This window comes from Camelus ferus, chromosome 6 (genome assembly GCF_009834535.1).
Source record: "Camelus ferus isolate YT-003-E chromosome 6, BCGSAC_Cfer_1.0, whole genome shotgun sequence".
Taxonomy (NCBI): domain Eukaryota; kingdom Metazoa; phylum Chordata; class Mammalia; order Artiodactyla; family Camelidae; genus Camelus; species Camelus ferus.
In genome coordinates, this window is record NC_045701.1 from 21,672,251 (window position 1) to 21,696,961 (window position 24,711).

The 24,711-nt window shown below is 53.3% G+C and overlaps 2 protein-coding genes across 6 annotated transcripts in view; both read left to right on the forward strand.

Moving 5' to 3' along the window:
- VPS39 (VPS39 subunit of HOPS complex) overlaps nucleotides 1–5,386 on the forward strand; it is a 39,515-nt gene extending 34,129 nt beyond the window's left edge. For 2 of the 3 annotated variants that reach the window (XM_032481427.1, XM_032481428.1), the window contains 6 exons: nucleotides 554–656; nucleotides 879–924; nucleotides 1,918–2,067; nucleotides 2,223–2,357; nucleotides 2,591–2,682; nucleotides 3,498–5,386. In XM_032481427.1, the coding sequence (XP_032337318.1) occupies nucleotides 554–656; nucleotides 879–924; nucleotides 1,918–2,067; nucleotides 2,223–2,357; nucleotides 2,591–2,682; nucleotides 3,498–3,573 (602 nt within the window). In that variant the 3' untranslated portion in view covers nucleotides 3,574–5,386. The remainder of the gene's footprint in view (nucleotides 1–553; nucleotides 657–878; nucleotides 925–1,917; nucleotides 2,068–2,222; nucleotides 2,358–2,590; nucleotides 2,683–3,497) is intronic. The other variant, XM_032481429.1, reaches the window with a different exon arrangement.
- Nucleotides 5,387–7,695: 2,309 nt separating this feature from the next.
- Nucleotides 7,696–24,128, forward strand: PLA2G4F (phospholipase A2 group IVF). 3 transcript variants are annotated; one of them, XM_006178855.3, is made up of 20 exons: nucleotides 7,698–7,899; nucleotides 8,989–9,061; nucleotides 9,653–9,789; nucleotides 9,875–10,000; nucleotides 10,340–10,380; nucleotides 10,652–10,694; nucleotides 11,170–11,236; nucleotides 14,424–14,593; nucleotides 14,711–14,824; nucleotides 15,024–15,061; nucleotides 15,252–15,387; nucleotides 16,992–17,128; nucleotides 17,357–17,579; nucleotides 18,435–18,549; nucleotides 18,766–18,903; nucleotides 19,006–19,113; nucleotides 20,134–20,328; nucleotides 20,618–20,784; nucleotides 21,305–21,491; nucleotides 21,753–24,128. In XM_006178855.3, exons 1-20 carry the CDS (start codon nucleotides 7,789–7,791, stop codon nucleotides 21,971–21,973), a joined length of 2,547 nt encoding a protein of 848 aa, XP_006178917.1. In that variant the 5' UTR covers nucleotides 7,698–7,788; the 3' UTR covers nucleotides 21,974–24,128. The 3 variants fall into 3 exon arrangements, with proteins under 3 accessions (XP_032337322.1, XP_006178917.1, XP_032337321.1); XM_032481431.1 differs by lacking the exon at nucleotides 20,134–20,328 and having other exon boundaries at nucleotides 7,696–7,899; XM_032481430.1 differs by lacking the exon at nucleotides 9,875–10,000.
- The last annotated feature ends 583 nt before the right edge of the window (nucleotides 24,129–24,711 follow it).

Below are 24,711 nucleotides of genomic sequence, written 5' to 3' on the forward strand. Positions count from 1 at the left end.
CACGTGTTTCAGGGTGGGCTCCTGTTCTGGCCCCTCTGAAGACTCTCTTTTGTAACCTGACTAAGAGGTGTCTCTTTTGGGTGTGAACCACATGTTAAGCGATGGCCAGGTTGAAACCTGTTTATTGCGTCAGTACATATTCTTGGCCAAGTTCATTGTTCAGCAGTTTTTGTAATGTGCCATAATTTGTGTGAAAAAGACGTGTCTGTCTGATGTATAAACTCCGTGAGCGCAGAGACCAGGTGTGCGCTTACCTTAGCTTAAGTGCCTCGTATATTGCAGCTGCTTATTGTGCACTTGGCTGATCGTCGGGTGTTCTTACCCCATTTGTAAGTGATCACAAAAAAGGGGATAAAGCATTTCCTAAAATAGCTCCCTCCACCCCTCCCTTCTAAAAATGTTAGTAATTTTCTTCCTAAAAAAAATCCCAAGTAATAAAAATATTTTTTCCCATTTTGTATCTCCCCAATATCCATTCCTCTAATCACTTGGCCCCTGTCCTTGGACTTGCCCAGTGGTGGTGATGGTTACTTAAACTCCTTTTTCCCCACAGGCCTCTTAGAAGAGCGTGCTCTCCTCCTGGGACGCATGGGGAAACACGAACAAGCTCTCTTCATCTATGTCCACATCCTGAAGGATACCAGGATGGCTGAAGAGTACGTTGACCCTGTTTTCCCACCTCCCAAGGGTCTAAGAGAGGCCTCCCAGAGAGATGCGAGACATGGGAGGCCAAGAAAGCCACCCCTCCACTCTGCAGCGAGAGCGAGCATCACCTTGTGTGCTGGCCCTCGGTGTTGCTGTCGTGGGGCTGCTCTCACAGGCAGCATCGATGCCCTCTCTCTAGACACGGCCTTGTCTGACCCCCTTCTCCCTTGCAGGTATTGCCACAAGCATTATGACCAAAACAAAGATGGCAACAAAGATGTAAGTAGTGAGCCGGCTCCAGGGAATGTGTTGCATTGCACTATCCCTCTTAGCATAGCGACCCCCCTCTGCTGTAGCCACTGGTAGGAATTGCTAAGACAAGACAGGGCCTCGGTCAATGCGCTGATTGATTTTGTATGTGCGTGTTGAAGGAGAGACAGGTGACCATGGTCCTGGTTTGCTTGGGATTATTGTGATTATTCGTAGTAGCACCCCTGACTCTTTACTTGTGAAAGAATCCTGACTTGTATAATAAATTACGTGGTCAGCCTATTGACTAGGAGCATCTGATGGTTCTGATAAGGTGCACGTACATGCTCTGTTGAGATTGCACATGGATTTGCCAATGTCTGGAGACGTTTTTGGTGGCCATGACTTGGGGGTGGAAGTGCTACTGGAATCTAGGAGGCAAAGGCCGGAGTTGCTGTGAAACCACGCACAGGACAGCCCCAGCAAAGAATTACCTGGCCCAAAATGTTGAGTGCTAGGGTTGAGAAACCCTGTGGTGTGAGTACCAGTAGGAAATGTGGCTTCTCATCTTGGGTTAATCCCCACCTGCCAAAACCTTACAGGGTCTCAGCCTTCAAGGCCAAAGGAAAAGAAGGATCTCTTTGAGTCATTTTGCAGTGTTGGCATTTTGTCAACAGTATAATGCTAACCATACGGCATTTGCTTTTTTCTCTCTCTCTTAGAGAAAACACAATCCTTAATTTTTTGACATCTTCAGTTGATTAACTTTACCAAAAAAAAGTTTCTTTTAACAGAGGTACTGAGGATTGAATCCAGGACCTCATGCATGCTAAGCATGTGCTCTACCACTGAGTTATACCTATGCCCTTACAAAATTTTTTAAAAGGTGAAAAATGAGTTTTAAATGCTCTATGATAGCTGTTCCTGTAGACCAACCCTCTTGCCTTTAGGTGTTTTCATGCTGGGGGTTCTGGGAGGGTTGCTGCCAGCCTGACGTGCGTGGCTTGTACCTGTATGAGACAGGTGTATCTGTCCCTGCTCCGGATGTACCTGTCACCCCCCAGCGTGCACTGCCTGGGGCCAATCAAGCTGGAACTGCTGGAGCCACAAGCCAACCTCCAGGCCGCCCTGCAGGTCCTCGAGCTGCACCACAGCAAACTGGACACCACCAAGGTCAGCTCTGCTCAGGGAGGTGGGATGGAGGGGAGCAGTGAATGAGAAGAGGGACCGGAGCAGCGACTGGAGTTCAGACCTCTGTGACTTCAGGCATTTCCTCCCTTTCTTTCCTGTCCTGCCTCACCCTGTTGCCTTCTCTCTTCCGTCCCTAGGCCATCAACCTCCTACCAGCAAACACTCAGATTAATGATATACGCATCTTTCTAGAAAAGGTCTTGGAAGAGAATGCGCAAAAGAAACGGTTCAATCAAGTGCTCAAGAACCTTCTCCATGCAGAGTTCCTGAGGGTATGAGCCTTCCAGACGTGAGGGCGGGCTTGCACTTTTCAGTACGAGGTCACCGCGATCCCTGTAGATGAAGGTGGAGCCTTGTGCTCCTTAACGCTGTAGTGCAAGCTAGCCCACGACCAACTAACTGGGCACTTAGATGCAACTGTTTCATTGAGGGGAATGTCTGTGGGCTGGGAGATGAGACAGTGCCAGCTCCTCTTTCTGTTCTCGCCCGATCTCTGCTCTCCCAGGTCCAGGAAGAGCGGATTTTACACCAGCAGGTGAAGTGCATCATCACGGAGGAGAAGGTGTGCATGGTCTGTAAGAAGAAGATTGGCAACAGGTGAGCCTCCTCCACAGTGCGCAGCATCCTCTCTGCTGTGGGTCACACAGGATGGATTTCTGCCCTTTACCTGAAGAGGAAGGCAGGCTGCTGACTGTCCTGGCCACTTTTAGTTCTTGGGCCTCCAAAGGGCGTCCAGGTCATCTGTTGGGGGTGGGCTTTGAGAATTTAAAGGCCTGAAATGTATGGCATGAGGCTCTAGGCTCTTGACTTCTTGCCCATAAAGCCCTTCCCCTCTGGCAGCTAAACATTGTGACGTAGGCAGTGGGTGTGTGAAAGGTGTGTGGGCAGGAGGTCCTTATCTTGTAAGAATATACCTCTGAAGGAAGAAGTTCTTTTAACTTGCTGCCTCGTGACTTGAGTAAAATCCTGAGCCAGCATCGTTGTTTTAAGGCATATACTCTGTTCAGTCCCCTTTCTTTCAAAGAGGAGTGATTTGTCCTTTTTCTCCTAATGGCTGGAAGAATCCTTTTCTTTAGAAAGACTGGCTGTCCTTTGTCAGAATCAGCCCAAAACTTGTCATGAGCAGTGGGCTTTCAGTAAGCCCTGCTGAGCCAGGCCAGGGTGCTGCCCCATCTGCCCATGTATTGCACACTGATGACAACAGGAAATATCCCCATCCATTCAAATGGCATGGATCTCTCCCTCTGTTCAGTTATTTGAGATGATGGCTCCATAAATCCAGAGACCCAAGGGCCAGGCTATTTGTGGTTAGAATGGGCTGCTTCTGGGTTGGCTTCCGGGAGAGGGCCTTTTCCAATAAGAAGCGGTCTTAGACGCAGTCCTCCCTCCTGAGTCCTTTTCCTTCCTTGCAGTGCATTTGCAAGATACCCCAACGGAGTGGTCGTGCACTACTTCTGCTCCAAAGAGGTCAACCCAGCTGATACCTGAGCCCAGCAAGCCCAGGACTGAGCAGCGGACAGCTCGGCTCTCCCAGAGCAGAGAGGGCCCCAGCCTTGGGAATCGGGGCTGCTGCCACCACCAGGCAGTCTCCCTGATTGGACACTACTGGCTCCCTTGTGCCCTGGAACATCTCGGAATTAATCAGATTCGTGTTCTGGTGATGCCAGATTTTTAATAGAAAAAGAGATTAGTTACACCTTGTATTCCATTCTGTTGCAGGCAGTTCCGAAGAATTTAGTACCTGCTTGGACAGGAGGAGGTGGGGAATGGCACCGTCCTGCCTCTGCATTCCAATCACCTCAACAAGGAAACTGTCTCCAGTGTTTGTAACCCTGGGGTTGTTTATTCAGAGTTCTCTGTTGAGACATGTGCAGGGCTTCACAGGCGCCCTCGGCTTGGGCGCTGGGGTCCTGGGAGGAGAGCAGTACTAGAGCCCCTCTGGCTGCAAAGGCCAAACGGCCCGTCCTCCAGGTAACGCTGGTGGTCGCCATGGTCGCCGGACCCTGTGTCCCCCCACCAGTCTCCTCACGTGGCTCTTTATTTTTCAGTCTCCTTTTCTATTTATTTTCTTTGCTTATCTCTCCCCTCACTACCACTCAGGCTTTCTCTCCCATTTTCCTGACACCAGAAATAACTAATACTTCAAAAAAGGTAAAACGAGAAGCAGGAGGAAGTCCCAGTTTCTAGGACTAATTGAAAATTGATTTTCAAGGATGTAAATAGGTCCTCTTTGGACTGTATGCTCTCTGCCTAGAAGCTTAGGAGAGCATCATTGTTGGTCTCTCAGGGCCAAGTGTGATGGTAGCTCTAAGGGTAGCCCTGGGTATATATCCTCTTGGCAGATGCCCGCAGAGGCTCCTGCTCCTGGTTCATCCACCAGCCACCCAGGGCAGGTTGGTTAAGGCTTTATGAGCAGAATGCTTTGTGCTTTGGGCATCTTTCTCTCCCCAGCCAGTGTCACCCACCTACCTGACAGCCTGGCCTGGCCATTGTTCTCCAGCTTTGTTTTGTAGGAGTTGGAGGATTATGCTGGGATATTGTAGGTAGGGGATCTCTGCTGCTCACAAGGAATGATCAGACTGGGAACTGACAATGACGTGATGTCAGGCGTGCTTGTGAAGTGCTTGGGGACAGCCCAGAGTGCAGGTTGAGGACACACAGGGAGAGCGCTCTGCATCCTGTACTCCCTAGGGTTTTGCAGATTCACTGTCTTGTTGCCCCAACATCTTTTAACGGTTATGAGGGTGAGTGACAGTGCCCAATACTGACACTCTTCTAGTGGCCTATTGTTGACATGCTGAGATCCTTTTTAAACCACAGCACCGTACTGTTTGGGGCCTATGTTGTAGCCCGACTTGCTGGTGGTATAGACAAGGCTGCTCCCAGGCATGCTGTCCATGGAGGGTCAACTGGCCACGCGCCCCGCCCCCCGGAAGCAGTGCTGCCCTGGGCCCTGTTTGCACCAGCTTGGACCAAGCTTCCTCCTGGAGCAGCAGCAGAATCATCAGGCCAGCCCCACGCTGTGCAGCAGAAACTGGCCCAACCCATGCACCCTGCCTTCCTGGCCTGCTGTATTTGTATCTTCTGTTCCCACCACCTGTGTGGCGCCCGTGTTTGAAGCAATAGAGTAAAGACGTGTGTTTCCTTCCCTTCTGGAATACATAAACGACCCCGTGTTCCCGAGCTCTGGTCTCCTTCCCCAGACTCCGCCCTCTGCGAAGGCTTGGAAAAGACTGAAAGTAAACACTCTAGAGTGAGAACTGATGAAGAGCTCTCATAATAAACACCACGAAGTAAGAAACTGAGCCTGTTTGGGTCTCTTTTCCCCCTTTCCTGTGGAATTTGGTGAAAATAACAATAAGAGGATAATTTAAGAATTGAGAAGAATAAGCCAATTAATAACTAAGGAAAAAAAAATATACATGGCACTTCTGTTACGTGCACTTATGTCTGGATCTGTGCTGTTCAGTACAGCTGTGGCTGGTGGCTGGTGGCTAATGTGTTGACAGTACAAATGTGGAATATTTCCAGCACCTCAAAGTGTAATGGGCACATTGGGACTCAAGCTAATCCAAGTTATTTCCCCTTCACTTCACATACTAGGGCCTAGTTCCTCTTCCTGCAGCTCACAGTGACTAGGAGGAGCATGAAAGGTGGGGAGTTGGTGGGACTGAGGGACTTAGGGGTGCTTGAGAAGCAGAGAGGTGTTGGCCCACTTTGGCCAGCTCCAAAAAGGCGATCTGATCCTTCTGCGGCCATCCTGAGTTTTCTCTGGGAGTGAAAAACATCGGGAATGAAGGGGCATGACTTTCTTGAGGCATGGGGCTGATGACTTCTAGGAGAGAGTGTGGTACAGCCAGAAAGCATTCAGGTCAGTCAGAAGCCCTGGACGCCAGGCCTGGCTCTGCCCTCGGCTAGCTCCCAGCCCCTCCCTCAGGCTCCCGGCTGTGGCCTAGACGTTCTGCGTACACATCCCCAAGAGGGATGGACTCTGGCATTTCTGAGACACCAGCACCGGTCTTGGCCTCATGCTCCAAATTAAGCAGAAACAGGCCCACCCCCTTGGGACCTGGCCAACAGCAGTTCTGGGAGTTTCTGGTGTGAACTTGACTGCAGGGTTCATTTTTGAGTTGATTCACCTCATTCTTGGATGTCATTTTTTCATTCTCCACCTTGGGCCTTGGGGAGATGAGCGGAGATGACTGGGTCTTGGCTGAGGAACAGAAATGTATCTCCCGACAGCTCACTGCCCTAGAAATCCTTTCTTCCAGAAAGAGGTGCCTATCTTGGCCACCTAGATGGTTGTGGATCACAGAAAAGGGGAGGTCACACCCCGTCTGCAGCCTGAGGCTTACAATGATCAAAAGGGACTCTGAAGCCTTTCTCTAGTAGCTTAAGACAGGCAGGCTGGGTTTTACCTACCTTTATTGATACCATCTGACCACATCCCTACTTCTGCTCCTGGACCATTGAGGTATTTCTGCTGGTTCAGGAAGGGGGCCTCGGCAGAAGCCACAGGGAGTTACGAGTCTGAATTTCTTTAAGATATGGTTGGGCCCTCCTCACCTTTAGACCCAGGTCCTAGGGCAGTGTCTGACACATGGCAGCCTCTCAGTATTTGGAGAACAAACGAGGGAGGCTGTGAGAGATTAGGAACACCTCGGAGTCCAGATGAAACTGTAGGGAACCAGAAATTTCCATGGCCAAATTCCCAATGGCCAAATTGAGACTCGGAGACAGAATTTTGGGAGAATTAGAAAAGGACAGCCTTACTGCTTTGCCAGGCAAAGGGGAGTCAACAGGCTAATGCCTTAGACTGACTCCATCTTGGGGTTGGTGCCCTGAGGTTTTATAGAAAAACCAGATGGAACAGAAAGATGACAGCAATCGAGGTGTTTTCCAGCTGCTGCATTCTTCTTAATATTGATGAATCCACTTGGAGTCACAGAGAAACTTCAGAGGGTCTGTTCATTTTTCTGAGGCTATCAGCCCGTGACCACCTTTCTGGAATACAGCTCTGGGTTAAAGGATAAGCTATTCTGGGTAAAGAATGTATAGGGAGTGGAGAATGTGATGGAAAGGTTGGAGGCTGTTTAGCACAAAAGTAGTTAAGCAACTGAAGCAGAGATGGGGGTTTGTCAAAGAAAAAAGTAAAACAGGGTGCAAGAATTTTAAGTCCGAATGAATCAGCAGCTTTAGCATCAAGGAAGCCGTTGTGTTAGTTTCCTATTCTTTCAAAGATGAGACTTGAAAGGCACTGGTTTAGGCTGTTTAGCTAGCTAGGGGAGACTAGCCCCTTAGGCAGCACTTTCTGGACCATCTGGGTCAATATCATCTGAAAGGCTTGTTTGCAATAATGAACACCTGAGTTCTACCCACACCCACTGAATCAAATCATCTGGCATCTATATTCTGTAAGCAGCCCAATGATAGCCAGGGGCTGGGTTTGGGAACCAGGATGCTGGTTCCTCATCCTCTTGGAAAGAATCTGAAGTGCCTCTTGCTTGAGAAAATGGGGCTCTAGTCACTTCCCAGAGCACATCAAACCCCACCTCCAGCGCCAGCAGAACAGCCAGCTCCACCCTCTCCACCCCAGCACTACCTGTCAGACCTGAGCCAGCAGTGAATGTAATCAAAGGAGTGCAGGGTGGTTCTGGAACGCCCACAAGCAGGACTTCCTCCTGGGAGCTGGGCTGCCTGGCCATGCTCTGGGCGCTCTGGCCAAGGTGGCTGGCAGGCAAGGGGGTGCCCCTCCTGGGTTCAGTGCTGCTGCGGAAGAGAGAGAAGAGAGGACTTCAGTGGAGGCAGTGGCGGGTAAAGTACCTGATCTTCCGTGGGGGTGTGGACAGCAGGAGTCATGGGAGCAGCGTCCCCTGTGGAGGCAGGCCAGCCCCGGGAATATGTTTGGATCTGGGCCGGGACCAATTTGTTCCAGATAACCTGGTGGAGGTTCAATTAGAGAGCTTGGCCATTTAGTAATAATAATCTTACATAATCACTCTTGGTTAGGAAGTGGAGGGCAAGGTCATGTGACACTTGCAGGTGGTTGGGTTTTGCCCAGAAGGCCAGAGCCTGGCTGCTGAGTGAGGGTGGGTGGTTGACAGGGTGGGAGGAATAAGGCACTGGCTGGGACTTTGAGGAGAGAGCCGCACTCCCAGGAGGCTGCAGTTGGCTGTTCTCCTGAGCCCAAGCTGCAGTCTCCCTAGCGACTCATCAGACCAGTACCAGCTGGGTGACTCTTGCTTTCCCTTCACCTGCTGCCCACTCCTGGGCGGGGGCCCGTGGGTGGGGCCCATCACAGGTCTTTTTTTTTTTCCAAAAAAATTTTATTGGGGGAAAACTACAAAATATTTATAGAAACAAGGTTTTCTTTTAATACTTAACCTCTTTAAACACATTACTGCTGCTGTCACTTCTGCTCTCAAGCAATAGCGGTAGGACTGTAGCCCAAGGGGAGCAGCAAGTCTGTGGTGCATGATAAACATAATTAGTAAAAATGGCCGCATGTGTTAAGCACTTACGCCAGGCACTTTGTACGACTTCTCATTTAAAACTCACCACGACCCCATGAGACTGTCATCCTAACCCCCCCTTTCTAGATTGGGAAACTACAGCACAGGGAAATCAAGTAACCTGCCCAGGACCATTCAGCTAGTCCACAGTGGAGCTTAGATTTGAACCCAGCCTGACTGATTCCAAGGTCAGGTTCATCACCAACATGCTGAACTCCCAGCACTTGCTCCGCCAAGGCCTCCCAGGTTCCTGGCACAGTGACACCAGCAACCTGGGCCAGACTGCCGCTCTGTGATGGGATGGGGGAAGCCTGAGGTGGGCACCACAGCAGGGAGGTCAGGCCCCACAGCCGCTTCCTGGAACTGAGTCCCCGGAGTTCTGTCCTTTCAGTGGGAGACCCACCCATACTATGACCTCCAGGTGAAGGTGCTGAGGGCCAGAAATATCCGGGGGGCAGACCTGTGTGAGTGACCCCCAATTCCACACCTTCTCCCCTCTTTTCCCTGGGGCCCCCTCAGAGCTCAGCAGAGGCTGGCCTCAAGTGGGCATGTGTATTTGGAGTGGGGCCGAGGGAGGCCTCTCTGCTGAGGGAGCCTGGGCCACAGCCCCGGGCGGGCAGGCGGGAGCTAGAAGGGAGGGGAGCGTGCAGACCACGGACTCCTCCCTAAGTCGGGCAAGTGGAGCGGCGCCAGCCTGGGTGGGCGGGCGGGGCGAGGCCTGCTGTTGCCAAAAGTCACCAGCTGCTCTCTAGGAGTTTCCATGCCAGTGCTCACACTGGGTGGGAGCTTGTTTCCTGAATCAGGCCTTTTCCGGGAATCACTCAATGGTCTGTGCTGCTACATGAGCTTTTCAACTGGCTGCTGCAGGAGCTCCGTTCAGTTGAATGGGAGGTGTAGCTGAGGAGATGGAGGACATTGGCACTCCCCCAACTCCCCAGCCCACCCTGCTCTTTGGCAGCCCCTTCCCCCCTTCCCATCCAGCCCCAGCCTCCCCCAGGCAACCTTGTCAGCAAGAAGAGCTAGAGGCTGAGGACCCCTCCCCATCCCAACTACAGTGTCCAAAGCTGACTGCTACGTGCAACTGTGGCTGCCCACGGCGTCCCCTAGCCCTGCCCAGACGAGGGTGGTGGCCAACTGCAGTGACCCCGAGTGGAATGAGACCTTCAACTACCGGATCCACGGCGCTGTGAAGGTGAGAGCCAGCGAGGGATAGGGCTCCCCTAGGGTGCCCGCCCTCCTGCCCGGCCTCAGGCTCCCTGCTCCTGCCCTGTCCCCAGAACGTCCTGGAGCTCACCCTTTATGACAAGGACGTCCTGGACAGCAACCAGCTCTCCTTGCTGCTGTTTGACCTGAGTAGCCTCCAGCCTGGTCAACCCTACAGACACACCTTTCCACTCAGCCAGGTGAGCCCTCCCACCTGTGCCGGCAACGAGCCCAGCTTGAGGAAGAGGCCCAGGCCACCGAGGCAGGAGCTCCTGGTCAGCACAGGCCGGGCCTCCGAAACAGACCCTCCTCCATCCTGCAGCACTGACCCCACAGATGTTTCCTTCAGTGAAACCTGACCTTGAGGGCTGAGCGCTGTGTGTGTGGCGATACCACTACCCCGTCCTGTGCCCATGAGTAGCCACAACAATGGTCTCCCCTTCTAGTCCCTGGGGCTGAGCAGGGCTAGGGGGGCAGGGATGGTCCCGAGGCTGTGGAAGCTCTTTGAAAACTGGTGCTCCCTTGCTCCCTCCCTCCAGGATTCACAAGAGCTGCAGGTGGAATTTGTTTTGAAGAACAGGTGAGTCCAGGTGGAGCTGATGCCCTCCTGTTTACTCTTAGACTCCCCAGCAGCTCCCGGCTGTCAGTCACCAGGTCCTGTGCTGGCCTGGCCTAAGAGGGGATGTTCTGATCTTGATGCCCATTTGAGGGCTGGCCAAGGCCGATCCCAAGCCCCAGGCCCTGCCATACTCCCCAGGCTCCTCCAGCTGCTTTGGTTACATTATTTTAGTAAAAGGCATCTCCAGGGGTTCAGGTGTCCCATGTCCAAAGGAGCCCCTCATCCTTTGCAGCCAGGTGCCCGCGTCTGAGGTCATCACCAATGGGGTCCTGGTGGTAAGTAGAGAAGGCCAGCTCGGGCTGCTCAGGGCTGGGTGTGGTAAGAAGTCCATGGTAGAGCCTGACATGCCCACTTGCCTCTGGAGGACACTCAGTCCCTCCTCCGAGGGGAGATGTGCTGGGGAGACCTCTCCAGGGACGAAGGAGCAGGAAGCTGCCTCCCACCTGACGGGACAGCCCAGAAGCTAGACTTCCCACCTGTGTGCTGCACACTGCTCACTTGGGCCCCTGGCTTCTGAGACTGCTAAGGAGCCGCTGTCAGGCCCGTCACCTCCCCCTCCTTTCCCACCAGGAGCCATTTCCTCCGAGTCCTGGGAGGGGGGCTGCAAGAGAAGACCCCTGCTCATAAGGCACCAGCCCTGGGAAGGTTGTTAGCTCAGTCCTGCCCCAAATACCCCTCCCCCCCACCTCCCTCCATCCATCCTGGTTCAGGGCCCGTGGACTGGCTCCCACAGGTCTATGCTTTCCTCAGGCTCAGCCCTGCCTGAGAATCCAGGGCACCCTCGGGGGACATGGGACAGCCCCACATCAAGAGTATGGTGAGTCTGGTCAGTGGCCTTGGGTCTTGCCTTCTCTCCTGGGAGGCTGGGGGCTGCTGCAAGAAGATGAGTCTGGGGCAGAAAGTGCTTACTTTTTCACTGCTTAAATTTGACCAGGGAAAAAATGTATTGCCTCTGGAAGTACTGAATTTCTGTCCCTGGAAGTATTCAGGCATAGAGTGTCAGGGGACACAGCGGGCTGGTGTCACAGCAGGTAAAGAATTTACCAAAGACAAAGGATGAAAACAAAAGAGGGGTTAAAAGAAGTTTAGTAGGTACACTGCCATAGACAGCTGAGGGCCACATAGACAAGAGGTGCCTGTTTGAGCCCTGAGGGTCAGTTGAGGTCTTTTATGGGTAAGGGGTTGGTGAACACAATAGGTCGGGTGCTGTGCATGCGCACAATTCTCTGATCTGTGGTAGGTAAGGTAAGAAGTTGTGGGTCTGTGAATGGGTGATTTATGACTCTGACAAGGTGGGCTGAAACAAGCCTGAGCTATTGTGAGATTAGGCATTACCTAGGGCTATTGCTTTGTTAGGGGAAACACGCCTAGTAAAGAATGTACTTTATCTGTTGAGGGATCACAGGCAGACATCTGAGAGCCCAGGACTGGGGATTGTTGGACTTTGAAGGACCCTAGTTGGCCCCACACGGAGGCTGTATCAGTTCAACCTCTGCTGAACAAAAGCACCCACAAAATCTCAGTGGCAGACACATCTGGTGGTCAGCTGGGGCTTGGCCAATCTAGGCTGGGCTTGGTGGGGGGACCTGGCTCTGCTCCCTGTGTCCCTCATGTACCTCCTGTTACCAGCGGACTAGCCTGGGCACGTTCTTAAGGGATCAGAAGAGGCATGAGAGAGCAAGCCCAAATGAGCAAGTTCTTTTCAAGCCTTTGGTCACACTGTGACCACTCACTAACATTTGGCTAGCCAAAACATCACAAGTCTGACCCTAAGTTGGAGGGCAAGGAACATGGCCGGCCTCTTTATTGGGAGGAACCAAGGTCACCTGGCAAAGAGTAAGAATTCCAGAAGTGAAGAACGGGGCGATCGCACTCAGCCACAGAGGGCAGCCACTCAGGCGGGGGTCCACATGTGGGAGGGGATCAGAGGCTGTGTAACAGCTAAGGTCCCCTCCGACATGGAGAGTCTGAGCCTACGGGCTGAGTTCTGCCCAGGTAGCACCATGCACTCATATGAGTCAGGCGCTGTGGTATGCATTTTACAGTGTTTTTGTTATGGAAATGACAGGCCAGCCAAGAAACAAGCACCACTCGGAAGGTTGGAGTACTCAGATTTATTACGCTGGCGGGCTCAGAGGGGCTTCTGCTCCAAAGCTCTGAGCACCTCCAAGACGTGCACATGAGGTTTTATAGGGTTAATTACAAGTATGGGGCTATTAGCCAATAAGGTTCAAACAACAAAAAGCAAGGAATCAGTACACTGGAGCTTATCAATTTGGAACAGATCACGTTACTGACACTTGTTGAGCTTGGATTTACGAGTTAGCTTGTTAGCCCAGTAAACTCACACTAAACTTCAGATTTATGAGTTAGCCCAGCAGAACTTAGATCAGTAAACCGACACTTGTTACACTTAGATTTGTGACTTAGCTCATTAGCCCAGCTGGGCTTTTCCTTCACATTTTGTTTTCTAATCCTCATAACAACCTCATAAAGTATGTGCCACCATTATCCTCTTTTAATTTACGAGACTGAGGCTCAAAAAAGAAACTTGCTTAAGGTCACACAGCCAGTAAGTGGTAGAGCACAATCTAAAAGTTGTGAATCGTATTTTATTCCGATGACTTTCTGAGGATTTCTAGCCCGGGAAGGTAAGTCTCTCAGATCGCCCTGAGGGACTGCTCCAAAGAGAGAGGGTAGGAGCTAGGATATATAGGAGTTTTGCAACAAAAACCAGGTGGTCAGAACATCAAAAGATTACTCTTATTAAAGAAAACCAGACATCAAATTAATGCATTGAGTGCTTTTCTCAGTATAGGAAGATGCAAGAGTCTGGGCTCATTGAAATCATTCGTTTGAAATGCACCTGAGCCATCTAGGGCCAGCATCCTGTTTTTTCCCATCCTGAGTCCCCTCAGGGGCGGTTGTTGTGGCTGATGGCTTGATGGCCACAGCATCCTTTGTTGACTGATGTGGCAGGCGGCATTCTCAGTCCACAGCCTGGACCAGACCCAGGTCTGCAACACCTGGGGCCCGTTTGCTCTCCCCACCACAGATTCTGTTATTTCTGACTGTGAACAGCACATACCAGTCCATAAACTGGTCTGAAAGAAGTATCACTTTCCTTATTTTCTCTCATTCCCTCCCCCCAGGTCATGTCAAGGCCCCCATCTCATCTAGTGCCAGGGAGGACGTGCAGGGAGAGAGATTCCATTTGGACCTCTGCTCCTGAGGCTTTTGGGGTCTGGGGCTCTTTTGTGGGTCCATCTGGGATCCCCTCTGCCTGGGTGTCACGTGTGGCACTTTCTGGGGTCTTGCCTGCTCCCCAGAAAGCTGTTAAAAACAGGGGGGCCTTCCTGCTCCTGGGCCCACAGGCCTCACTCTGCCTCCCTACAGCCTGGACTCACCTAGTCAGGGCTGGCCCTCCCCTGCTTCTCCCAGACACCTATCTATCCTCTCCGCACCATAAACCCACTTCTTTTACCTCCTCTGCAGACCCTCTATGTTACCCAAGGTCTTACGCTTTGGAAACAGGCCAGAACAACGTGCAGCCTCTGCTTTCTCTCTGGCCACAACCTCCCCCAAGGCAATGAGCATGGGGCTTGAATGGGGCAAGAGGAGGGAACCACCAGTTGAAAACTGGTAATTAATGTAATAATATATGATCATTATAATATGATAATTCTAGAATTCTATTTTATATACTTAATATAATAATCTCAAAATCATCAACCCAATACGCCCTGGGCAGGGCCTTTTCCAAGGCGCTGTGTGTCCCCACTCCCCCAGGCTCCCCGTTCTACCAGGGCAGATTATGGGACCCCAAGTGTCCTTCATGAAACCTTTGCTGTAGGACACAGTGCCACAGAGTGAGCAGGGTGATGAGCTGGCATTTCCAAGGGGAAGGAAGAGGGAATTGCTGCGTGGGGTGTTACTGTCAGAAGCCACGCACCGCGCCCCCCACCCCACCCCCGCTGGCTTTCACCTGCGCCCTCTGCTCCCAGGCTCCAGGCAGATTCGGCTGGCGGTGCCCGGGGCCTATGAGAAGCCACAGCTCTTGCCCCTGCGGCCTCCCGTGGATTCAGGCCTCCCAGCAACGTCTACCTTCCACGTGAACCCAGTGCTCAGCTCCAGGCTGGATGTGGAGCTGAGAGAGAAGCTCATGGTCCTGCAGGTGAGTGGCAGAGCCCAGAAAGGGGCAGAGGACAGAATCAGTCCAGCCTGGAGGAGCGCTCACTCCAGGGCTACCGCCGAGGCTCCTTTTCCTCCACTCGTGTTTTCTTCTCTGCAGAGTGGCCCAAGTGCTGGGCTGGAGGCCCAGACCAGCCAGCTGGGCAAGGGGCACATCCTGCTGTCCTCTCTGGCCCTAGGCCGGGAACAGCAGCACTTGGTAGCCCTGGGCGAGGTAAGGCTCTGTCTGGGCACCTAAGGGACCCCTGCTTGCTCTGTGTCTGGGAGAAGGGGCTCGCGAGGGGGTCAAGATCAGGCCAGCCTGGAGCTCAGTCATGGCGTCCACATCTGGGCCAGAGTTACCTGAGCAACCTGGGCTGCAGGTGCAAGAATCCCACTCAGTGCTCTCGGGGATGGGCGGTGGTCTCTTCCAGGGCCAGGAGGTGGCTGTGAATGTGAAGGCAGAAATGAGGTGAGGAAGTGTGGGGGCTCTTCTGTCCGCTAGGCTCAGCTGGGGGTTGGGGCGGTCTGGTTCCCATGGGATCTTTCTAAGGGTGGGTCTTTCAGATTGTGGGTCTGCTCCTCTGAAAAATGGGTTTGGCCAGAGGCTCTCCTCTACTGAATAGTCACCCAGTACCCAACCCCCACCCCACCTGCGGCAGCTCTGGGGACCTTGACCTGCGTCTTGGCTTTGACCTCTGTGATGGGGAACAGGAGTTTCTGGACAAGAGGAAGCAGATCGTGTCCAGGGCCCTACAGCAGGTGCTGGGATTGAGCCAGGCTCCCGACAGCACCCAGGTATGGAAATGGAACGGAGGAGCCAGACTCTAGTCACTGGGACCAAATTCCACCCCTTCCCTTGAGAGCACTCTGTGACTGGGAGGTGACAGGAAGCCTTGAGGAAGTGTGGGGACCAGAGGAGGAAGGGGGCAGGCCTGTTCACCTGAGCTGATGGGCACAGTTGGGAGAGTCAGGACCCCGTATGTAGCGAGAACAGCTCTGGCCAGGGAAGTTGTATTCATCTGCTCAGGCTGCCGTAGCAGAACACTGCAGACTGCATGGCTTAAACAACAGATGTTTATTTTCTCACCTGGAGTCTGGAAGTTCAAGATCAAAGTGCCATCAGGATTGGTTTCTGAGGAGGCTGCCACCTTCTTGCTGTGTCCTTACGTGGCCTCTCCTCTGTGCACGTGCAGGGGATTGATGGAATCACTCTGTCTTCCTCTTCTTACAAGTGCACCAGACTCTGGGAGTAAGGCCCCACCACTGTGACCTCTCAGAACCTGTATTACTTCCTTAGAGGCCTTTCTCCAAATACAGTGACATTGGGGCTTCAACACATGGATTTGGGGTGGGGGGAACATAATTCAGGCCATAACAATAGACAAAGGAATTTGGAAGTGGAGGCTCCATCGGAGCCTGTGGCTAGGAGGCAGGAGGAAAGGCAGTGCTAAGGGAGAGACCTCTGGGAAATCGGGAACAAGCTGGTGGCTTCCTCCTGGCTGCAAGTGCGCTCAGGAGACAGAGCCTGTGCCCAGCGCTGACAAGCTGAGTGAGCCTAGACTGTTGGTTTGGTAATGCCTGCTCTGTGCCCAGTCTCCACTCTGTGGGGGGAGGATAGAGAGGGCACAGACCTGCCTACAAGGAATTCTGTCTCCTCCAGCCCTCTGAAGGGACAATGCCCTTGCTGGGCACTGGCCAGGGAGCATTTTTTTCAAGATAGGAGAAGAAAGGCATGACAGGGAAAGGAACCAACAGTCTAGCGTGGAATGAGCCGAACTTTTGTGGAAAAGCTGAGCAGCCAAGAAGCTTCGGTCTGGTCCCATCAAGCACCTCCGATCCTGGTTTCTGTCACTTTGGTTCTGTGGTTCTCAGCTGGAGGCAATTTTATCCTCCTACCCACCTAGGGAACATGTGTCAATATCTAGAGACATTGTCACAACTGGGGGAGGGGAGAGGGATGCTACTGGCATCTTCTGGGTGAAGACCAGGGATGCTGCTAATCATCCTATGGAACACAGGATAGTTCCTCACAACAAGGAGTTATCTGGTCCAAAAAACCAGTAATGCCAAGGTTGAGAAACTCTGCTTTAGCTGTTCTGGGTAAATCTAGTATGTCTCCCAGGCACATAATTTCTTGGTATCACGGTTAAGAGCCATCTCTGAGGCCCTCCTGCCTCAGTTTGATAGCCAATCACTTACTAACTGCATGATGGTGAGCACATTATCTAACCTTCCCATTCCTCAGTTTCCTCATCTGTGAAATGGGGATGTCAATGGGTTGCTTTGAGGATTCAATGAGATAATACATGTAGGGCTCTTAGATCCATGTCTGAAGTGATAAGCAGTAATATACAAATGACAGTGGCGATAGATGTTGTCATCATGATTATTGTGCCCAGGTGCCTGTGGTGGCTGTGCTGGGTTCAGGAGGTGGAACCAGAGCCATGTCTTCCCTGTATGGCAGCCTGGCAGGACTACAGGAGCTCGGCCTCCTGGACACTGTGACCTACCTGAGCGGGGTCTCTGGGTCCACCTGGTAAGTGAGGTGGGGCAGGGCAGAATAAAAGAGAGCCCTGAAGGGGCAGAGGTGTGGCCTGGTGATCAGGTGGGGAGGGGCAGGAAGGGACTGAGTCCCCAGGGCCTCCTGAGTGGGTGGTGCGGGCCAGTGGGTTCAAGTGATGGGGGAGGAGAGGGCACTCACAGACACATTCATCCCTCTCTCCCCTTGCCGGGCTCCCCTGTCCCTAATTCCGTCTGGGCCCAGGTGCATCTCCACACTCTATAAGGACCCAGCCTGGTCCCAGGTGCCCTTGAAGGGCCCCACTGAAAGCGCCCAGGCTCGGGTCTGCAGCAGTAAGATGGGGGCAATATCCACGGAGCGCCTACAGTATTATGCCCAGGAACTGGGAATCCGGGAAAGCAGTGGCCAAAGCGTTTCACTCATCGACCTCTGGGGCCTTCTCATTGAATATTTCTTGTACCAGGAGGTAAGAGAAGAGCAGGTAGTAGATAAACTTGGCTCCTTTTCACCCTTCCCCATCAGCACTTAGTCCTGCTTTAGCCACAAGGCTAAGGTCTGAGATGCGCAAAGCTATCCGTCAGGTCTGAGCTCCCTGAGGGGAATGGGTGAGATCTCTGGATGGGCTGATGCTTCATCTTCCCTGGCTCCTAACCCCTGGGGAGGGAGAGGTCGGTCTTCAGCTCTCAGGTCTGTCTGTGTATTAGAATTTCCAAAAACACCCGTGCCTGGGCCTCACTTCCAGAGTTATTGATTTTGTTTGGTCAGGAGTTAAGCTCTAGTACGTATGTTTTGAAAGTGTCCCAAATGCTTCTAACCTGTAGTTAAGGCAGAAGGCCACTCCCGCGCATTGACCAAGTGGGCACGATTCACGCCACCTGGTGGTTTCTCCTGGCTGCAGGCCCAGCATTAGCTGGGAGATTCAGAGCTGAGTGGGGCTCTCAGCCCTGGGAGCCTGTGGGGCCTGGCCCACTGGTGTGAGGCTATGATTTCTCATTTCTAAGAAAAGAAGACATGTTTTCTAGTGATTAATTTTTTTAAGAAAGTAGACTGGCTTTTCGGTTATTCCTTTAAAAATGTCACTCTGACCCCTTGGGTTCTGATATGCTTTCTTGAAAGGGAGGGAAGCAGGGAGGGTGTTCCCAGTGTGTCTGAAATTGCACAAACCCCACAGTGGCTTCACCTCTGCTGCAGCCTAAAGCCTGTCCCTTAGCCAGGTGTGTCTAGAGTGCTGGCCTTAGCAACAAAATCTCATGGGCAGGCCACACCCCACAGGTGCTGGACCTCCCAAAAGGCCAAATGGCCTCCCTTCTTTCCTGACCAGGAAAATCCTGCCAAGCTGTCTGACCAGCAGGAGGCGATCAGCCAGGGCCAGAACCCTTATCCCATCTATGCCAGCATCAACGTCCGCACCAACGTCAGTGGGGAAGACTTTGCAGGTGCCTGGGTGTGGGGACCTAGGAAGGAGGTGGAGGCGATGGTTGGTGGGAGGGTGTAGGAGGCCAGGGCTGTCAAGTGGGAGCCTTGGAGCACAGGGTGCTTGCTGCCTCCTGCTCTTGTCCAGGCAGACTCCTGCTCAAGCCCAAGGGCTGGGGGCAAACACGAGGTCCTGGTGGGAAGCCCCTGGTGACATTCCCTTCACTTTGGGCCCCCAGAGTGGTGCGAGTTCACCCCCTATGAGGTCGGCTTCCCCAAGTATGGTGCTTACGTTCCCACTGAGCTCTTTGGCTCAGAGTTCTTCATGGGGCGACTGCTGCAGCACTGGCCGGAGCCCCGGATCTGCTACCTGCAGGGTGAGTCTAGGCTGGAGGGCTGGGGACAGGGCAGGGGCCGGGCCAGGCCCTGATATGGGGTGGAGGAGGTGTGAGGGCCGGGGGCCTTGCCTTTCTCCTTAGGTATGTGGGGCAGCGCCTTTGCCACCAGCCTAGATGAGATCTTCCTGAAGACCGCTGGCTGGGGCTTCGGCTTCCTCAACTGGCACAGAGGCAGCATAAACATCACAGGTGAGGTCAGAGACCCTGCTCCCTTCCCCCTCCCCAACACCTCTTTCCAGCAATAAGGTCCTGGCAGACGCATGGAGGAAGGAGGGGACGGTGAAGGACTTGGATGTCCCATTGGGTTCAGAGAAGTCTTGAGAAAATGAGTTCTAGCTTAGGGTCTCTGGATGCCCAGAGATCTGCAGAGAGGCCCTGTGGTTGGAGGGTTTGATGCGGAGTGAGGGTGCAGGTCAGAAAACCTAGTGGGAGTTGTAAGTGCTCTGTGATAAGTGCATCCACCTTTAATTCTCTACTTGGGCTCCAATTAAGTCAACTCAGACTAGGGCCGGTGGGTGTCTGGTGGATACTGTGTCCGCCCACCTCAGCGCTCCCCTTCAGCCTGCTCCTTAAGTGGCCCATGGGCTCCCCGCTCTGTAGAGTACCTTTCCCACATTTTTTCCCTGGGTAACTTTTGCTGAATTCTTGAAGTTCAGCACAGACATCATTCTGTCAGGGGGCATCTTTGTTCTGGTCCAACCCTCCAGGCCAGTCAAGGGTCTGACCACCAAGGTCCCATAGAACCTCACACACATCCCGTGTTATCCTCACCTCAGGGCACTGTTACCATTTATTATCTCTGTATGTGACTCTCCTCTAAGTAGGCTGTGAGCCCAGTGGGCCTGGGCCGGGCCCTCCTCACCTCTGCATCCCTCGTGCCTGGCACAGTGCATAGTAACTGCTCAGCAGGTGTTTAATGGGTGAAATTCTGTTTGGAAGTTGTATATGCAACTTTAAGGGCAGGGGATACTGTTTGGCACAGGCAATGTCATAGGTAACTCTCAAAATGTGGGAAACATGAAAGAAAATGTCATTTGAAAAGAATTCTGGGAAGCAGTGGTCAGAGGCCAGGGAGGTGGGATGGAGGAGGAGGAGAGATGTCAGGGCAGGGGTAGGGGGAGCCGGAGAGGGCTCCTCTGAGCCACATGGGCCGCTGGACAAAGGAGGGCGCCACTTCTCGCTGTGGTTCACTGTCCCACCCTCATCTAGACGACTGCCAGAATCTCCAGCTACACGACCCCGCGAGGCTGCGAACAAGGCTCTTCACCCCCCTGGGGCCCTTCTCCCAGGCTGTGCTGGACATATTCACCTCCCGCTTTACCTCCGCCAAGAACTTGAACTTTACCCGGGGCCTCTGCATGCACAAGGACTATGTGGCTGGCAGGGAGTTCGTGGCCTGGAAAGGTGGCTGCTGCTCTGGGGGGAGGTCTCCCCTGCTGTCTGTGCCTCTGACTCACTGGTGTCAGTGCTGCCCTTTGACGTGGGGGGTGGGAGGGGTCCTGCTGCCCAGGGGCTGGTTGGAGAAGGGCTGTGATGGCTGTGCTGGAAGGCAGGGCCAGGTGGTGGGGGCGCTGGGGTGGGAGACCCCGTGGCTGTCAGAGAGAAAGGGAGGAGGAGAGAGCTCTACTGGGAGAGGCATTTCCAGTGCGAGGAGAAGAGGGTTGTTGGAAACAGCAAGCATTCCTCTGTGCAGACACGCACCTGGACGCCTTGCCCAACCAGCTCACTCCCATGAGGGACTACCTGTACCTGGTGGATGCAGGCTTTGCCATCAACTCTCCATTCCCACTGAGCCTGCTGCCACAGAGAGCCGTGGACCTCGTTCTGTCCTTCGACTGCTCCCTGGATGCCCCCTTTGAGGTAAGGTGCGGAGAGGGCCTTTGCTGAGGTGGCCGGCTGCGCAGTTGGGGGTCACCCTTCCAGGAGAGCCTGGGTTCTAATCTGCAGGCGAGGCGCCTTGTGGACATTGTTAGCAGCACTGGTCTCCGCAGCTGAAGGAGGAGGATTGCTGAGGTTACGGGAGAGAGTGAGAGTCAGGAGAGACACCAAAGAGAGTCCCCAGGAGTCTCACTCCTGTTCTGGGCCCCGCGGTTCCTGATAGGATTCCTTGCTCCTGTCTGGGTCTGGGTCTAGGGCTGCTGTCCCTTCGTTACTATGGTAACAACAGAATCATCAGGGTCCCCTCATGGAGTCTCTACCAGCAGCTCCCTCAAACCTTGTGGGGTGATGAGGAGGTTCCACCACCCACCTGTTGGCCCTGTTTGTGTTGACTGAAGTTGCTCAGCTGGGGGGAGGCAGAACTGGCAGTGAAGCCTGGGCCTGCGTGAGTCCAGGCGGGGTCAGGCAGGGTCAGAAGCTCAAAGGTCTGGTCCCTGCTCAGGTCTTGCAGATGACAGAGAAATACTGCTTGGACCGTGGCATCTCCTTCCCCAGGATTGAGGTGCTCCCTGAGGACTTGAAGGAACCCTGCGAGTGCTACCTGTTCGCTGAGGCCGAGGACCCGCGCTCACCCATCGTGCTGCACTTCCCGCTGGTCAACCGGACTTTCCGCACACACCTGGCCCCAGGTGAGCCCTGGGGTGGTGATGGGGTGCTGTTTTGTGACTGAGTCCCCTGGACAGTTTACCGAAGTGTGCCTCCTGGCTGGCTACTGCTCCCTGGGCTCAGCATTGGCACTGGCCCGGCTCCTCCTGGTGGGTGAGACAGCTGAGATGTGGGCCCAAGCAGAACCCGTGGAACCAGCCAGATGTTCTAGGGAAGGTGGGCTTCTTGGCTCGCAGCTCCTAGCCAGAGTGCCCTACCCTGGCCCCCTCCATTTCCCCCAACAGGTGTGGAGCGACAAACAGCTGAGGAGAAGGCCTGTGGGAACTTTGTCATCAACGGGCCAGACACCCCCTATGGCATGATGAACTTCACCTATGAGCCCCAGGAGTTCGAGCGGCTGGTGGCCCTGAGTCGATACAATGTTCTGAACAATGTGGAGACTGTGAGGCAGGCCCTCCAGCTGGCTCTACACCGGCGGCAGGGGGCGGACAGGGCTGGAGGCTGACCCAGGCTGGAGTTGGAGGACTGTGACAGAAAGGACGGACCATGGGCTCCAGACCAGGGCTTGGTGGAGGGAGGAGTGGTGGATCCTGTAGGGTTTCTGCTTCCCATACTGTTGGCACCTGCCTCGAGATCCCCCTGGCCCTGGAAATCTACCAGGTAGAGGCTGGACTTGGGGCAGGAGCCTTCTCACACGTGTTTCTGGGAGGAGATGGGGTGGTATGTCTCCCCAGGGGCTCTTGAGGGTGTGGGACAGAAGTGAGCAGGGCTCATTTGACATTGGAGTGTGTGGAGGGAACAGTCTAGCCTCAGGGCCCACCCCAAACACAGAGGGACCTCAGGGGCCCCTCCAGAGAATGGGTGCTGTGAGAGCTGAGGTGCAGGTTACTGTCCTTAAACTGAGACCAGAAGCCTAGATGCATCCACCCAACCCCCACTTCCTGCAGATGGCCCCAGCCCTGACCACCCCTCCCCTCCCCAGCTCCTGGATGCAGTGCTGGGCTATCGGGAATAAAGGGGGATCGCGTGGATTGCCAGTCTGGGTCACTAACTCCATCGTCCTGCCTGCTAACTCCCCTTTGCCTCTGGCCTCCCCTGCCCGCCCCCACCACCCGTCTCTGCTCAGCCTCCTGAAGGCTGCAGGACGATATCCCGTGCTGGCTGGGCTCCAGCTGGTGGGTCTTGTGGTAGTTACTCATCTTCACTCTTTAAACTTGGGCCACATTCTCTGGTCAGGAGTACAGCTGCCACCTTGCACAAATAGTCTCACCATTCCCACAAGCTCAATGGGTGTGTCTAGAGGGTGCGGAGTGAATGGGAGCCTGCATGTGTGTGCGTGTTCCCGGTCAGGGCGGGCCCACAAGCACCTGTCAGCTGGCCAGGGATGGGCAGTGGTAGAGGGAGCCTGGCTGGGAGCTCCTGGGTTCCTGCCTCTTTCACAGACGTATCCGATGATCCGGGCAATCTCTCTCTCTCTCCCTCTCCCTCTCCCTCCCCCTCCCCCTCCCCCTCCCCCTCTCTCTCTCTCTCTCTCTCTCTCTCTCTCTCTCTCTCACACACACACACACACACACACGCATGGTCTCCAGGCCCAAAGTCACAGTTCGTCTTCTAACTGGGGACACCAATGTGACGAAGTCTCACCCGTCCTGACTCTGGGAAGAAGACTCTAGGTCTGGCTCCTAGTGGGAGGAAGGTGTCTAGATCCCAGCCTGTGCCCCCAGCCTGGCCTGGGACCCACAGCCTCCAGCTGGACATGAGCCAGGAGAGCTGAGGGAGCTGGGCCTCAAAAGGGCCGGTGCTTTCAGCCAGCCCAGAGTGTGAGCAGCTTGGTCCTCTCCTGCCTCCTCAGCAGGGACAGTTGCTCTTGAGATGGGCTGGCCGATTAGCTGGTTTTGTAAGTCTTTTATGGCCTTTATCTTTTGACCTCCTGTCTTCTTTTGGGGGCTCTTTTTGTTGTTGCTATTAGAGTGCACAATTAAACAGTTCTATAGTAGAGGATCTGTGGGATGTAAATATTCTGAGTCCTTCTGTGTCTGGAATTGTCTTTTTCTTGCCCTCACTTATGAATAGTAGTCTGGATGAGGGTAGAATTCTTGGTTCAAACTTACATTTACTCAGATTTTATTGCCTTTTTTTGTGTCCTTGGGGTAGGAAATGATTTCCTTTGTTGCCTCTCCTTATGGGATGTGCCTTCTTTATATATTTGATAATTCTTGGTTGTCATCTTATCTCAGAGAGGGTTCCATACCAGCTGTGGGCTGTGATGGCTCCTGGTCACGTCACTGGCCATGCAATGGCAATGTCGGCCTTCAGGTGGCGGTGTGGGACTTGGGAGGGAGGCGGAAGGGCTTGCAGTTCCAGAGACTGGGCAGAGCCTTGAAGTGATGTTAGAATTTATTAATCTACGTTTATATCTTTTCCATCTTTAATCTAATGGGTTTGGCATTGGGGATAGAGTGAGTAAAATGTTACAAAGGAGAATTCCAGTTTCTAGATGAAAGACAGAGGGCAGGCTGAAATCACTCCCCAATATTTAAAATGAACAATTTTCAGTTGTATAGTAAATTTTCTGAACTTGTCTTTTTAAGAAATAATTTTGGTTAAATTAGCAATTGTATATTTTAATAAAAAATGTTAGGTATTATTGTTGCATAAAATTTTATTCTATTAATAATATCTGAGTTTTTTGATCACCAGTGTGCTTTTTAGTCCCCAAGTGTACCATCAGTCTGAATGAATGTTCACTCTTCCATGAAACCAGTTGACTCTGACACATGCAAGGTGAGGAGCCTCTTGATCTGAGGGCTGCTGGCCTCACTAAGGCTCTCAGAGGTCACTCACAGGGTGTTGTGAGCGTGACCTGAGACGAGGTGACATCCTGAGCCCGGTGGCTCTCAGTAACTGCTGGCTGTTCTGTTACATAGGGTACTGACTTCTCTGAGCTGCAGAGAAGTGGCCTCTTGGCTGCTCCTGCATGATTTGGTCCTCACCATTCCCTGTGTCCTGCCAGGTGCATTCAGAGCAACCTGGTTCAGACCTGAGCTTGTTGCTGCCACATTGCTGGGGGTAGGGCTGGCTGGGGATGCTGGCCAGGGTGACCTGTCCCCTGGCCCCAAGCTTCCCCTAGACTAGGGGAAGACCTGGCCTTCTGGGTACCTTGGACAGGACTCACTCCTTGTCTTTGCCCCATGGTTCTTTCTCATCTCCCTCCCTCCTCCTGGCCTAGGAGGAGGTGTTCCA